Raw genomic sequence first — 14,156 nt, forward strand, 5'->3', positions numbered from 1 at the left:
TCATGCAATAAAACTCAATACAGGCAACCCTGAGGTATGGGCTGGGGGAGGTTGCTTTCTGAGAAAATGGTCTGTATCACGATTTTCTCCAATGCAAAGCCGCATTGTCTGTGCATGCATCAAGAAATGTGAGTTGAAAAATATAAATTTTGTGTTTATTTTCTTTTTTCCGCATAAATTCCGTGAGAATGAATTTTATTCCACATATCAAATTTTTGTGTAGTGACTTGTGAATTCTGTAAGGGTGAATTTCTGTTACCTGAATGGCTGTAACGCGGGGGTCACCTGTATACATTTTGGCTTCCTAAAATTGCTCACTTTACCTGCGTGATATCCAGGTCCATCTGAACTGGAACCCCTTTTAAACCATCATATTCAAAAAGTACTCTGCCTTTCTATTTTATTTGTCAACCTCATATTTTCCACATCTGCCATGGCCTTGCCCATTCACTTAATGTCTCCATCTCCCCGAATACTCTCTTTATCCTCAGCACAGCCCATACTACCACCCAGCACACTCTAATATATCACACTTGGTCATATCATCCAAATCACTAATGTATATTGTGAGGAGCAAGAGTACCAGCACCAATTCCTGCAGCATCTTGTTAGTGTAGCCTCACCAACAACTTGTACAACTACAACATAATGTCCCAACTCCTATACCCAATGCCCTGACTAATGAAGGCCAGCATGTTAAACCTCGCACTTATCTGTATTGAAATCCATTTGCCACTCCTCAGCCCACTACCCTAACTGATATGATCTACGATAATCTTCTTCACTATCAACAACTCCTCCCAATTTCGTGTCATCCGCAAACTTACTGATCAAGCCTTGTGCATTCTCATCCAAATCATTTATATAAATAACGAATAACAAGGGACCCAACACTGACCCCCATGACACACCACCAGGTCTCCATTCCGAGAAACAACCTTCAACCACCACCCTTTGCTTTCTACCTCCAAGCCAATTTTGAATTCACCTAACTAGCTCTCCCTGGATTCCATTGGACCTAACCTTCCAGACCAGCCTACCATGCAGGACCTTGCGAAAGTCCAAATAGACAACATCCACTGCCCTACCTTTTGGTTACCTCTTCATAAAAAACTCTGAACAATTGTCAAATTTCCATGCATAAAGCCATGCTGACTCCTCCTAATCAGACTCTGTCTATCCAAATGCTGGTAGATCCCGTCCCTTAGAATTCCTTCCAGTAACTTCCCCACCACTTGGCTGATTGGCCTGTAGTTCCCTTGTTTGTCCTTGCTTCCCTTCTTAAACAACAGAACGACATCTCTTCAATACTAGTATATTAGCGCTAATTTCTTTGAGCTCTTGATTCACTTTTGACCTGTAGTCCTTCACCATTTCTGAGAGGTTTACTTATCTCCTTCTATGAAGACAAATCCAAAATATTTGTTTGATTTCTCTGCTAGTTCTTATTCATCACAGAATTTTTCCTGTCTCGGACTGTAATTAATTTTAGCTGATATTTTCCTTTTTACACATCTGTAGTACTTTCTACATTCTGTTTTTATGCTGGTTAAATTTATTTACCAAGTTATTGGAGTTGTCTTAGAGTCATACAGCAGAGAAATAGGTCCATGCTGACCATTAAGTAGCAATTTACGTAATCCTATACTAATCAAGTTTAATTCTCCCCACATTTCCATCAACTCCCCCAAGGTTCTGGACTCTCATGCATACTGGGGGCAATCTACAATACCCAGTTAACCTACCAGCATATCTTTGGAATGTGGTAGGAAACCAGAGCACCCGGAAGAAACCCACACAGTCACAGAAAAATGTGTGAACTTCACATAGACAGCACTGAAAGATAGAATTGAACCTGGGTCACTGGAGCAGCGAGTTCTTTGGAAAAATAGTAAATACTGTAAATAAAGAGGATTTGGTGGATGAACTATATATACATGGAATTCCAAAACAATTTTAATAAGGTGACACATCAAAGTTTTACTGATGAAAATAAAAGCTCTTGGTACAGGAGGTAGTGTGCTTAAAAGATTGGCTGGCTATCAAGGAACAGAGACTAGGCATAGAAGAGTGTTTCTGGTTGGCAAGATGTAACAAGTAATGTGCCACAGGGATTGGTGCTGGGACCTCAACATTCTATAGCAAATGATTTGAATGAAAGTACCTAAGGTATCACTGCTAACTTTACTGATGGCACAAAGGTACAAAGTATAGCTAGTAGTGAGAGGTCATGAGAAAGGTACAAAGGGATATAGTTTGGTTAAGTGAGTGGACAAAGATCTACCAAATAATGTGGGAAAATTTGAAATTGTCCATTTTGGCAAGAAAGTAGAGAAGAAGCACATTATCTAAATGATGAAAGATTGCAGAACTCTTGAGATGCAGAAGGATCTAGGATCTTTGAGCGTGATTCACAACAGGCCAGGATGCAGATAGAGCAAGTAATTAGGGAAGTTAATCGAATGGTATGGTTTATTAAGAGGGGAATTAAATACAAAAGCAGGAAGGTTATGCTTCAGTTATATTGGGCATTGTTGAGATTACATTGGGAGAACGTGTACAGTATAGGTCTCCTTATTTAAAGAAGGATGTTAATGTCGTGGAAACATTTCAATGAATACGTACTATACTAATACCTGGAATGGACAAGTTGCCTTAGGGGAAGGTTAGACAGACTGGGCTTGTATCCATGGGAGTTTAGAAAAGCGATTGAAAAATATAAGATCCTGAGGGGTCTCAACAAGGTGGATGGGAAGAGGATGTTTCTTCTTGTGGGAGAATTCAGAACTAGGATCACTGTTTAAAAATAAGGAGTTACTCATTCATGGCAGATGACACAATGTCTTCTTTCAGAGGGTTGTAAGCTTCAAAGGTTGGTGGAACCTTAGTCTTCGAATGTTTTTAAGGCAGATACACATAGTTTCTTGACAAGCAAGGGGCTGAAATGTTACAATGGGAAGACTAGAATGATGAGTTGAGGATATAATCAGGTCAGCCATGAGCTTGTTAAATGGCAGGGCTGGTTTAAGGAGCCAAGTGGCCTACACTTGTCCTATTTCTTAAATTCATAGGAATGTTTAAAGTAGCCCTTTCCCACTTGTTCCCTGATTTTCTATAATTTTTGATATTTTTGTGTCCTCTTTTTATAAAGACAGATTCAAGATATTTACTAATGTCTGCTATTTCCTTATTCCAAATCAACATTTGGATGGGGTGTATAAAAGGGAACCAGTAGATGCGGTCTATGTAGATTCCCAGAAGGAATTTGATACTATGCCACTTAAAAGGTTAGTGCACAAGAGAAGAGTGTGCAGGGTTGGGGCTAATATATTAGCATTGATGGGGAATTGGTTGATCATTGCAAAAGAGAGTAAGAAAAAATAGGTATTTTCAGAGTGGCTGCCATAAGGATCGGTGCTGAGGCCTCGACTATTTGTGACTTATTAATGAGATTGGCTGAAGGGACTGAGTGTCCTTTAGCCATATTTGCTGATGATACAAAAGTTAGTGGGTTAGCTGGTTGACGGGTTTGGAAGGAAAACTAAAACTAGAAATTACTATTCAAACAGAGCAAGAGTACAAAATATTGTAGTACAAAGTGATCTGGGAGTCCCAGTGTGTGAAACTCAAAGCATTGCAGGCAAGTACAGTAAGTAATTAAGAAGGCTAATGATTTTATTCCAAAAAGGTAACAGATATAAAAGGGGGTTTTGATGCAACTTTAGAGACCTCACCTGGTTTTTGACTGTAGTTTTGATCTTAATACTTAAGGAATGATATAGGTTGATTCTTGGGCTGAAGGGTTTGAAATTTGAAATTTGAAGGAACATCTGAAGAAAGGTCGAGCAGGTTGAGATTATGCTCACTAGAGTTTAGAGGAATGAGAGGAGATCATATTGAATGACCTCCCATCATATTAATCAGCCTCTTGTGCAGCACCTTGTCGAAGGCCTTTTGAAAGTCTAAATACACAACATCTACAGCTTCTCCCTTATCCAGCCTACCTGAGATTTCCTCAAAAAACTCCAATAGATTGGTCAGGCAGGATCTTCCCTTCAAGAAACCATGCTGACTTAGACCTATCTTGCCTTGCACCTCTAGGTATTCCATAACCTCATCCTTGAGGATCGATTCCAATAACTTTCCCACCACCGATGTCAGACTAATAGGTCTGTAATTTCCTTTATGCTGCCTCCCACCTTTCTTATACAGCGGAACTACATTTGCAACGCTCCAGTCCTCCGGAACCATGCCGGAGTCTATTGATTCCTGGAAAATTATCACCAGTGCTTCCGCAGTCTCTAAAGCCACCTCCTTCAGAACCCGGAGATGTACCTCATTTGGTCCTGGAGACTTATCTGTCTTTAGTCCATTTAGCTTTCCTAGCACCTTCTCTCTAGTAATCTTAACTGAACTCAGTTCCATTCCTTGAGACCCCTGGCTATCCGGTATATTGCTGATGTCCTCCACAGTGAAGACCGATACAAAATACTCATATAGTTCCTCTGCCATCTCTTCATTATAATCTCTCCCGCACCATTATCGTTTGGTCCTATATCAACCCGTGTCTCTCTTTTATTCTTCATATATTTAAAAAAAACTCTTAGTATCCTTTCAAATGTTATCTGCCAACTTCCTTTCATAATTCATCTTTTCTTTCCTAATGACCTTCTTAGTTTCTTTCTGCAGGTTTTTAAAAGTTTCCCAGTCTTCTGTTTTCCCACTAATTCTTGCTTCCTTGTATGCCCTCCCTTTTGCTCTTATTTTATCCTTAACCTCTCTCATTATCCACATTTGTGCCATTTTTCCATTCGTAATCTTTTTTCTTGGAATATATCTATCCTGCATCTTCCTTATTTCTTGTAGAAATTCCATCCATTTCCGCTCTGCCGTCCCTCCAGCTAGCTTACTCTTCCAATCAATTTGGGCCAGCTCCTTTCTCATGCCACTATAATTTCCTTTGTTCCACTGAAATATCGATATACCAGTTATCAGCTTCTCCTTCTCAAATTTGAAACTGAACTCAATCATATTGTGATCACTAGTTCCTAATGGTTCCTTTACCTTTAGTTCCCTAATCACCTCCGGATCGTTACACAGCACCCAATCCAAAACAGCCAATCCCCTGGTGGGCTCATCAACAAGTTGCTCCAAAAATCCGTTCCGTAGACACTCCACAAACTCACTCTCCTGAGTTCTACTGCCTTGCTGGTTTTCCCAATCCACCTTCATGTTAAAATCCCCCATAATTATCTTAACGTTGTCACTCTGACACACTTTTTCTATTTCTAACTGCAACTTATAGTCCACATCCTGACTGCTATTAGGGGGCCTATTGTCCTTTTACCCTTGCTATTTCTTAGCTCCACCCATAAGGATTCTGCCTCTTCTGACCCAATGTCCTTCCTTTCTATTGATTTTATATCACTACTAACCACCAGGGCCACACCACCCCCTCTGCCTACCCGCCTATCCTTCCTATACACTGTGTACCCCTGGACATTTAGTTCCCAATCACATCGGTCATAAAGCCATGACTTGGTGATTGCCACAATGTCGTATTTATTAATCTGTAGTTGTGCCACTAGGTCATCCACTTTATTCCTAATGCTACGTGCATTTAAATATAGTACATTTAGGCCAGTATCTGCTACTGATTTTGTTGTACTTCTATTGTTCAGCAAATTATCCTGACTTTTCACCTGCCTGTCCTTCTTACCATCCTCACTGCACACTACCTTGGACTTGTTTCTATAAACCTCTTCCTCTACCCTAACATCTTGTATCCTAACATCCTGGTTTCCATCCCCCTGCCAGATTAGTTTAAACCCTCCCCAACAGCTGGAGTGTGTTATAGAACAGAGAGATTTAGGGGTACAAGTACATAGTTCCCTGAAAAGGGTGACACAGTTAGACAGGATGGTGAAGGCAGTGTATGGCACACTTACCTTCATCAGTCTCTCTTAACAAGTTACCTCTTAATAAATACGTTCACACCCAGTTACAGCTGTTTCCCACCAGTGATTTATTTCCTTGGCCGTTTTTTGTCTCCACCCAACCTTAATTACTGATTTTTCTGAACTAAGATCATTTCTCACTACAGTAAAACTCTGATGATCTGGCACTCTTGGGACTTTAGCAGTGTCGGATTAGCAGGTTTTCTTGACTGTTGGATGTTGTTTCTATTAATTCTATTAATTTACTTTTTTGAGATATTACAGAACATAATACATAGACAAGTGAGCCAGTTGAGTTGACGGAGTGCAGGAACAAAGGCCCCTACGAGTGGCAAGGGAGCATGGGATCCAGGGCTCCTGTGAGTGGGAGAGGAGTGCTGGTGCCAGGACCTCGGTGAGAAGGAAGGGAATGTGGGAACTGGGGCCCTGGTGAGCAGGGAGTATGGAAACCAGGGCCCCTGTGAGTGGGAAGGATGCACGGGAGCCAATCTTCACGTGAGTGGGAAGGGAGAGCGGGAAACATTATTCAGTGAGCCAGATGCTGAACCAATTCATGGGATTTCCAAGTGGTCTGATAGCAGATAATCAGAGACTTTCTGAACAATGTAGTGTTGTCACTTATTTATAGCGCTAATCCATTTCTTTACCCATTTTGTCTATCTCTCTCGAAAACATTATGTACCCTGGGAATATTCAATTCCCAAGCTTTGTATTGGGTTATATAATTAACATATTTTTCAGAATTCTTTGTGCACTTACATAAAGAGCCTTAAGTGTTTGATTTTTCACCATTTGTTCCGATGGCACTATTTCCTGCTGCACTCTTTCTATTGAACACTGTTCCTTCGAATTATACTGTTATTGTTACCTATATGAGTATCAAACACCATTATCTTCGTAATTTTTGAAATTTTCCCTCATACAGACCCATCGCCATTCCCTCACCTCCACCAGACACACGCTATAGGATGATAGCAGCAAACAATCTGCTGGAGAAATTCAGCAGGTCGAGCAGCATCTGTGGGAGGAAAGAAATTGTTGGTTTTTCAGGTCAACAATTTCTGCATCAGGACCCGAAACGTCAACAATTTCTTTCCTCCCACAGATGCTGCTTGACCCACGAGTTTCTCCAGCAGATTGTTTGCTGCTCCAGAATCCACCATCTGCAGTTGCTTGTGTGAATGACAGTCTGTGCTGTAGGTTTCCAACTCCTTATGCTTTTGTGCTTCTAAATACCAAATTAAGTAAGGAAAATTCAAATGCTACAGATTAGAAATTAGAAGATACGAGAAATGGCAGCTGAAAATGCAGATCAGGCAGCATCTGTGAAACAGTTCACGTTTCAGGTTGCTGACCTTTCATTTTTCAAAGTTAACTGATTTTTTGTAAAACATGTTAACTCGCTAACAGTTATTTTCTTATGACTGTGGGTAGTTTTTGTTTCTGGTTATGAGGCTTATTTTAAAAATCTATCACCATCCTCGGTAGCTCTAAGCAAGGGAGGAACAATACTGCTTTGTAGGATGGTGCTGACTGCCAGTCTGCTTTCTCTGGGCTTGTAGGTAAGATAACTTTCAAGTAATTGTCTTGTTTTGTGACCCCTTAGGGAAACCATTAAAGAAAAAGATAAATCAGATACTACTGGAGAGGAGCCGGAAGAAAAGGAGCAGTCTGTACCGCGAGGGCGCAAAACTGCAAACAGTCAGGGCCGGCGAAAAGGCCGGATTTTGAGGTCCATGGCAAAAGAAGCTATTGCTGAGGAGCCACCCAACCCCCCTCCTCCTCCTGAACTGGGTGAGTACCATTGCACTCGTGCATTACTATGTTTCTTTCACATTCTTTCAACTTTTGGATTCCTTTTGTACCAATAGATCTTTGACTTAAAAGGTGAAATCTATTTAAAGCCCCAGTGAATAATGATCTGGCAGTGCTTAACACCATTTTAGTGATTTCAGGCATTTGGAATATAGCTGTGGCCTCATTTAGAAATATTTTACTTTTCTCTGTGGATGCACAAGCCACAAACCTGGAGGTTGATTTATCTGCTATTAAAGGACTTCTGTCACTGACTGAGGGCACACAACAGCAGGCAGTTCAAGTGCTGAGTAGACATTTTCTACAAATAGTTAATAAGTAAATGGACTCTTGAGCTGGTCTGTGCACAGTGATGTTATACATAGAACACTACAGCACAGTACAGGCCTTACAGCCCACAATGTTGTGCCGACATTTTATCCTGCTCTATCTAACCATTCCCTCCCACATAGCCCCTATTTTTCTATCATTCATGTGTCTATCTAAGAGCCTCTTAAATATCCCTAATGTATCTGACCCCACAACCTTTGCTGGCAGTGCGTTCCTCGCACCCACCACTCTCTGTGTTAAACAAAAACTTACCCCTGACATCCCCCTTATACCTTCCTCCAATCACCTTAAAATTATGTCCCCTTGTGTTAGCCATTGTCACGCTAGGAAAAAGTCTCTGACTGTCCACTCGATCTATGCCTCTTATTATCTTGTACACCTCTATCAAGTCATCTCTCATCCTCCTCCTCTCCAAAGAGAAAAGCCCTAGCTTGCTCAACCTGTCCTCATAAGACAGTTTTCTGCTATAGTTTATCTGAATAAACTGATAGACTGAAGGGTTATAGTTTTCTGCTCCTTTACAATTAGTTGTGGTTTGAAGGGTGACATGCTTAATTTTAGACAAGGGATCTTTGCACCTTATTCATTTCACTTATATTCGCTTTTTAAACCATGTCCAGACTTTAAAGAAATGAAGTCTGAAATTGACAAATCCTGATACTGTAGTTTTCAGAGAACAACTGAGTCATGGAGTGGGAGTCCAAACCAGCAATCCCTGTAAAATGAGGAATTTGGCCTACAATAATAAATCAATAGTTCTAAAAATCTGGATCTGATTGGCTCAATAGCACATTGGTGAGCTGCCCTATTATGAATCAATTTTCTTTATCCCCTCACATATAAATGTGCAATTGAGCTCAAGTTTGAATAATATTCTGTGTTAAGACTGTTCTGCATGGGTAGACCATTTTTTTGAGCTCATCAAAGAGTCTTGACCGCAGAAATTGAAGCTGATATTCCACTGAAGTACTGAGGGGATACTGCGTAGTCAGAGGTTCCAATTTTCAAGTGAGACTTGAAGTTGAACCAGTATCACCAAATAGATTATCTGGTCATAATTGCAAGCTCTTTGTGATATCTTGTTGTGCATAAATAGGCTACTGCATTTCCTGTACTACTTAAAAATACTGAATTAGTGGTAGAGCACTTCATTTTTCCCGAGGTTGTGCTCTTGAGATACAAATCTTTTATGGAGTGGGGAAAAAAAAATTACAATTTGATATTGGTTGAGGTTTTACTGGTCACTGGAATAGTAACCAGTCATTTTGCACCTGTTTTGTCCTTCAGTGAGATGATGACCTACCTTTATATGACTGCCCTTTTCCCTGTGTCCCAAAAAACTTGCAGTTAACACAAACATATGAATCTCAAATTTAATTAGCACTTGTCCAAACATTAATTATTTGCGGAAAGAAGTTCCAAGCTACTGTTATCCTCTTAAGGGCCGGGCTCTAAATTTTAGATTTCATACCTTGCCCCAGACGCCCCAACCAGTTAGAATAGTTCTCTCATCTAACCTTTCTAATACCTTGCATCAAATTCAATCAGTTGCCCTTTAAATCGTCTGCTTTCCAGGGAGTAGAACCCAGGTTTCCTTGTAATTCATTCCGCAGGGAGTGTTGATGAACCTTGAGGTACAAGTCCATAAATCCCTTAAAGTGGCAGCAAGGGTGGATAAGGTAGTGATTAAGGTATACGATTTGCTTCCCTCCATTAGCTGTAGCTTAGAATATAAGAGCTGGGATCTCATGTTACAACTTTACAAAACATTGGTTGGACCACAGCTGGAGTATTATGGGCAGACCAATGTAGAAAGGATGAGATTGGGCTGGAGAGGGTGCAGAGGAGATTCATCAGGATGTTGCCTGGATTGGAGCATTTCAGTTATAAGGAGAGACTAGGTCTGTATTCCCTGGCGTGGGGGCGGCTGAGTGGTGTGATCATGGTATGTAAAATTATGAGGGGGATAGAAAGGATAGATAGTAAAAATCTTTTCCTCATGGTGAGGGTGTCTAAGACAAAAAGGAATAGGTTTAAAATGAGAGGTAGGAGGTTTAGAGGGGATCGGAAGAGGGAATTTTTTGCACATGGTGGTTGGAGTCTGGAATGTATTGCCTGTAGAGGCAGATACTTTTATAACATTTAAGAAACACCTAGACAAGTACTTAATCACCAAGGCGTAGAAAGTTATGGACCTAATGTGGGTAAATGGGATGAGTGTTGAAAGGTATAATGAGAGCGTGCTGGGCCACAGGGCCTGTTCTTGTGCTGTACAACTGTGATTCTCAGAAAAGATTTGGAAGCACTTGAAGGAGAATCTGCACAGATTTTTTTAAGGAAAATCTTGTTTAATAAACTGGATTCAATTTTTTTCTGAGGTAACAGAATGTAAGAGTGAGTGGCAGCATGGATACAAGCTAGCTGAAGGATAGAAAGCAGAATCGTGGTTAATGGTTGGTTTGCAGACTGAAGGGTTGTAGAAAGAGGGTTGCTCAGGGGTCAGTGTTAGGACCACTGCCTTTCTTATACATATTAGTAAGTGGACATGGGTGCGCAGGACAACATTTCAAAATTTGCAGATGACATTAAATTTAGAGTTGTAAGCAGTGTGAAGACAATGAGGGACTGCAATGGGACAAAGATAATTTGGCAGATCAGGTGAATGAAATTTAACACAAAAGTGTGAAATGATGCATTTTGGTAAAAAGACATTCATAGTCGTATAGCACAGATCTGGGCTCTTCGGCAAATTACGTCAATGTTGACCATCTTGCCCATCCACAAAAATTCCATTTGCCCGCATTAGCTCTGTATCCTTCTGTTGCCTTGCCTATTCAAGTGCTTACCTAAATGTCTCTTCAAGCATAGTGATTGTATCTTATTCCACCACCTCCTTTGGCAGCATGTAAAAAAAAATGACTTTCCCCTCAGATCCCCTTTAAAACTTCTTCCTCTCACCTTAAACCAAGGGTTCTTGTTTTTGTTAACCCTGCCATGGGAAAAATATTCTGACTATCTACCCTATCTATGCCCCTCATAATTTCACATACCTCTATCACACAATTGCTCAGCCTCCTTTGCTCCAGGGAAGACGAGCTCAACCTACCCAATCTCTTCTCATAACTAAAGACCTTCAATCAAGGCAACATCCTGGTGAATGTCCTCTGTGCTCTCTGCAGCAGCGTAATCATATCCATCCCATGATGTGGTGTCCAGAACTGCACACAATACTCTAAGTGCGGCCTAACGATGTTTTGAAAAGTTGCAACATAATATCCTAACTTTTAAATTAAGCATAGAGTGGGCAGTCATTTTGCGAAGTGCCTGCACTCTGTCCACAACTTCCTTCTCCTGCTTCCAATTGTATGTCATTTAAACTCTCCTTCCCATTCCCACACCGAGCTGTCTGCTTGGCCTTCTCCATTGCTACATAGAGGACAAATTGTAAGAACAACATCTCATGTTTTGCTTGGGTAGCTTACAACCCAATGGTATGAACATTGAATTTTCCAGTTCCAGGTAACCGACACACCCTCCCTGGTATTCACCTCCCACACACATTCACCCATCCACTGTTTTCTTCTCCCTTTATTCACTTCTCCTATCCACTCCCCTAACCCCCCCCCCCCCCCACCTGGTTCGATCTGCCCAGCATCCCCTCCCCATTTGGTTCCACCAATCACATATCATTCCCCTCCCTGACCCCTCCCAACATACTGCTATATACTGGCAATCTTTCCTCTTCCCTCTCAGTCCTGATGCAAGGTCTCCATAACTCACAACTTTTGCCTTACAGATGCTATTTAATCCAGTGAGTCCTTCCAATGTTCTGTTTTTTGTCCTGTCTTTCATATTCTTTGCTGTAGCCTATGAAGGCAAGCATGCCATGTACTTTCTTCACCATTCTATCTACATGTGATGCCATTTTCAGGGGACTATGAACTTGAACCCCAAGGTCTCTAAACAGCAATATTCCTTAGTGCCCGACCATTTATTGTACAAATTCTACTCCAATCTGACTTCCCAAAATGCATCAGCTTGCTTGTTGGGATTAAGTTCCACCTGACAACACCCCGCCCAACTTTCCATGTAATCTACATCCTGCTGTAGTTTAGACAACTCGCTATCCACAATGCCACCAATTTTCATGTCATCTGTCAAAGCCCTAAGCTCTGGAGGTCCCTTACTAAACCTCTTCCACCTCTCTTTCCTGCTTTAAGTTTCTCCTTAAAATCTACCCGTTTTGGTCATCTGCACTGCCTGTGCCTTTCCTTAGATAACAATGTTCAAATTATTGTATCTGAATTTACTTGTGAAGGAAGCACCTTGGAATACAGTGGCAAGCAAAAGTTTGGGCACCCCTGGTCAAAATTTCTGTTACTGTGAATAGTTAAGTGAGTAGAAGATGAACTGATCTCCAAAAGTCATAAAGTTAAAGATGAAACATTCTTTTCAACATTTTAAGCAAGATTAGTGTATTATTTTTGTTTTGTACAATTTTAGAGTGAAAAAATGAAAGGAGCACCATGCAAAAGTTTGGGCACCCCAAGAGATTTGAGCTCTCAGATAACTTCTACCAAGGTCTCAGACCTTCATTTAGCTTGTTAGGGCTATGACTTGTTCACAGTCATCGTTAGGAAAGGCCAGGTGATGCAAATTTCAAAGCTTTATAAATACTCTGACTCCTCAAACCTTGTCCCAACAATCAGCAGCCATGGGCTCCTCTAAGCAGATGCCTAGCACTCTGAAAATTGAAATAAATGATGCCCACAAAGCAGGAGAAGGCTATAAGAAGATAGCAAAGCGTTTTCAGGTTAGCCGTTTGCTCAGTTTGTAATAGAATTAAGAAATGGCAGTTAGCAGGAACGGTGGAGGTCAAGTTGAGGTCTGGAAGACCAATAAAACTTTCAGAGAGAACTGCTCGTAGGATTGCTAGAAAGGCAAATCAAAACTCCCATTTGACTGCAAAAGACCTTGAGGAAGATTTAGCAGACTCTGGAGAGGTGGTGCACTGTTCTCCTGTGCAGCAACACCTGCACAAATATCACCTTCATGGAAGAGTCATCAGAAGAAAACCTTTCCTGTGTCCCCACCACAAAATTCAGCATCAGAAGTTTGCAAAGGAACATCTAAACAAGCCTGATGCATTTTGGAAACAAGTCCTTTGGACTGCTGAAGTTAAAATAGAACCTTTTGGCCGCAATGAGCAAAGGTATGTTTGGAGAAAAAAGGGTGCAGAATTTCATGAAAATAACACCTCTCCAACTGTTAAGCAAGGGGGTGGATCGATCATGCTTTGGGCTTGCGTTGCAGCCAGTGGCACGGGGAATACTTCACTGGTAGAGGGAAGAATGAATTCAATTAAATACCAGCAAATTCTGGATGCAAACATCACACTGTCTGTAAAAAAAAGTTGAAGATGAAAAGAGGATGGCTTCTACAACAGGATAATGATCCTAAACATACCTCAAAATCCACAATGGACTACCTCAAGAGGCACAAGCTGAAGGTTTTGCCATGGCCCTCACAGTTCCCCGACCTAAACATCATCAAATCTGTGGATAGGCCTCAAAAGAGCAGTCTATGCAAGACGGCCCAAGAATCTCACAGAACTAGAAGCCTTTTGCAAGGAAGAATGGGCGAAAATCCCCCAAACAAGAATTGAAAGACTCTTAGCTGGCTACAGAAAGCGTTTACAAGCTGTGATACTTGCCAAAGGGGGTGTTACTAAGTACTGACCATGCAGGGTGCTCAAATTTTTGCTTCAGGCCCTTTTCCTTTTTTATAAAAGATAGAAATAAAGAAGTAATCTTGCTTAAAATATTAAAGAAATATGTCATCTTTAACTTTATGCCTTTTGGAAATCAAGTCATCTTTTACTCGCTTAGCTATTCACAGTAACAGAAATTTTAACCAGCGGTGCCCAAACTTTTGCATGCCACTGTATGTTTGCTGCTTTAAAGAAGCAATCTCAGTTGAGGTTATCATTTTGTTGTTTCTGAAATCCACAGTGGCAGTGAATGATGGGATAAGTTCATCACCACTGATTGGTTA

The 14,156-nt window shown here is 41.0% G+C and overlaps 1 protein-coding gene across 11 annotated transcripts in view; it reads left to right on the forward strand.

The window, feature by feature from the left end:
• The window catches only part of ncor1 (nuclear receptor corepressor 1), a 288,134-nt gene that overhangs the window by 140,912 nt on the left and 133,066 nt on the right, over nucleotides 1-14,156 (forward strand). For all 11 annotated transcript variants that reach the window (XM_052035511.1, XM_052035515.1, XM_052035517.1 and 8 more), the window contains exon 16: nucleotides 7,564-7,751. In XM_052035511.1, coding sequence (XP_051891471.1) covers nucleotides 7,564-7,751 — 188 coding nt within the window. The remainder of the gene's footprint in view (nucleotides 1-7,563; nucleotides 7,752-14,156) is intronic.

Source organism: Pristis pectinata, chromosome 21 (genome assembly GCF_009764475.1).
Source record: "Pristis pectinata isolate sPriPec2 chromosome 21, sPriPec2.1.pri, whole genome shotgun sequence".
NCBI lineage: Eukaryota > Metazoa > Chordata > Chondrichthyes > Rhinopristiformes > Pristidae > Pristis > Pristis pectinata.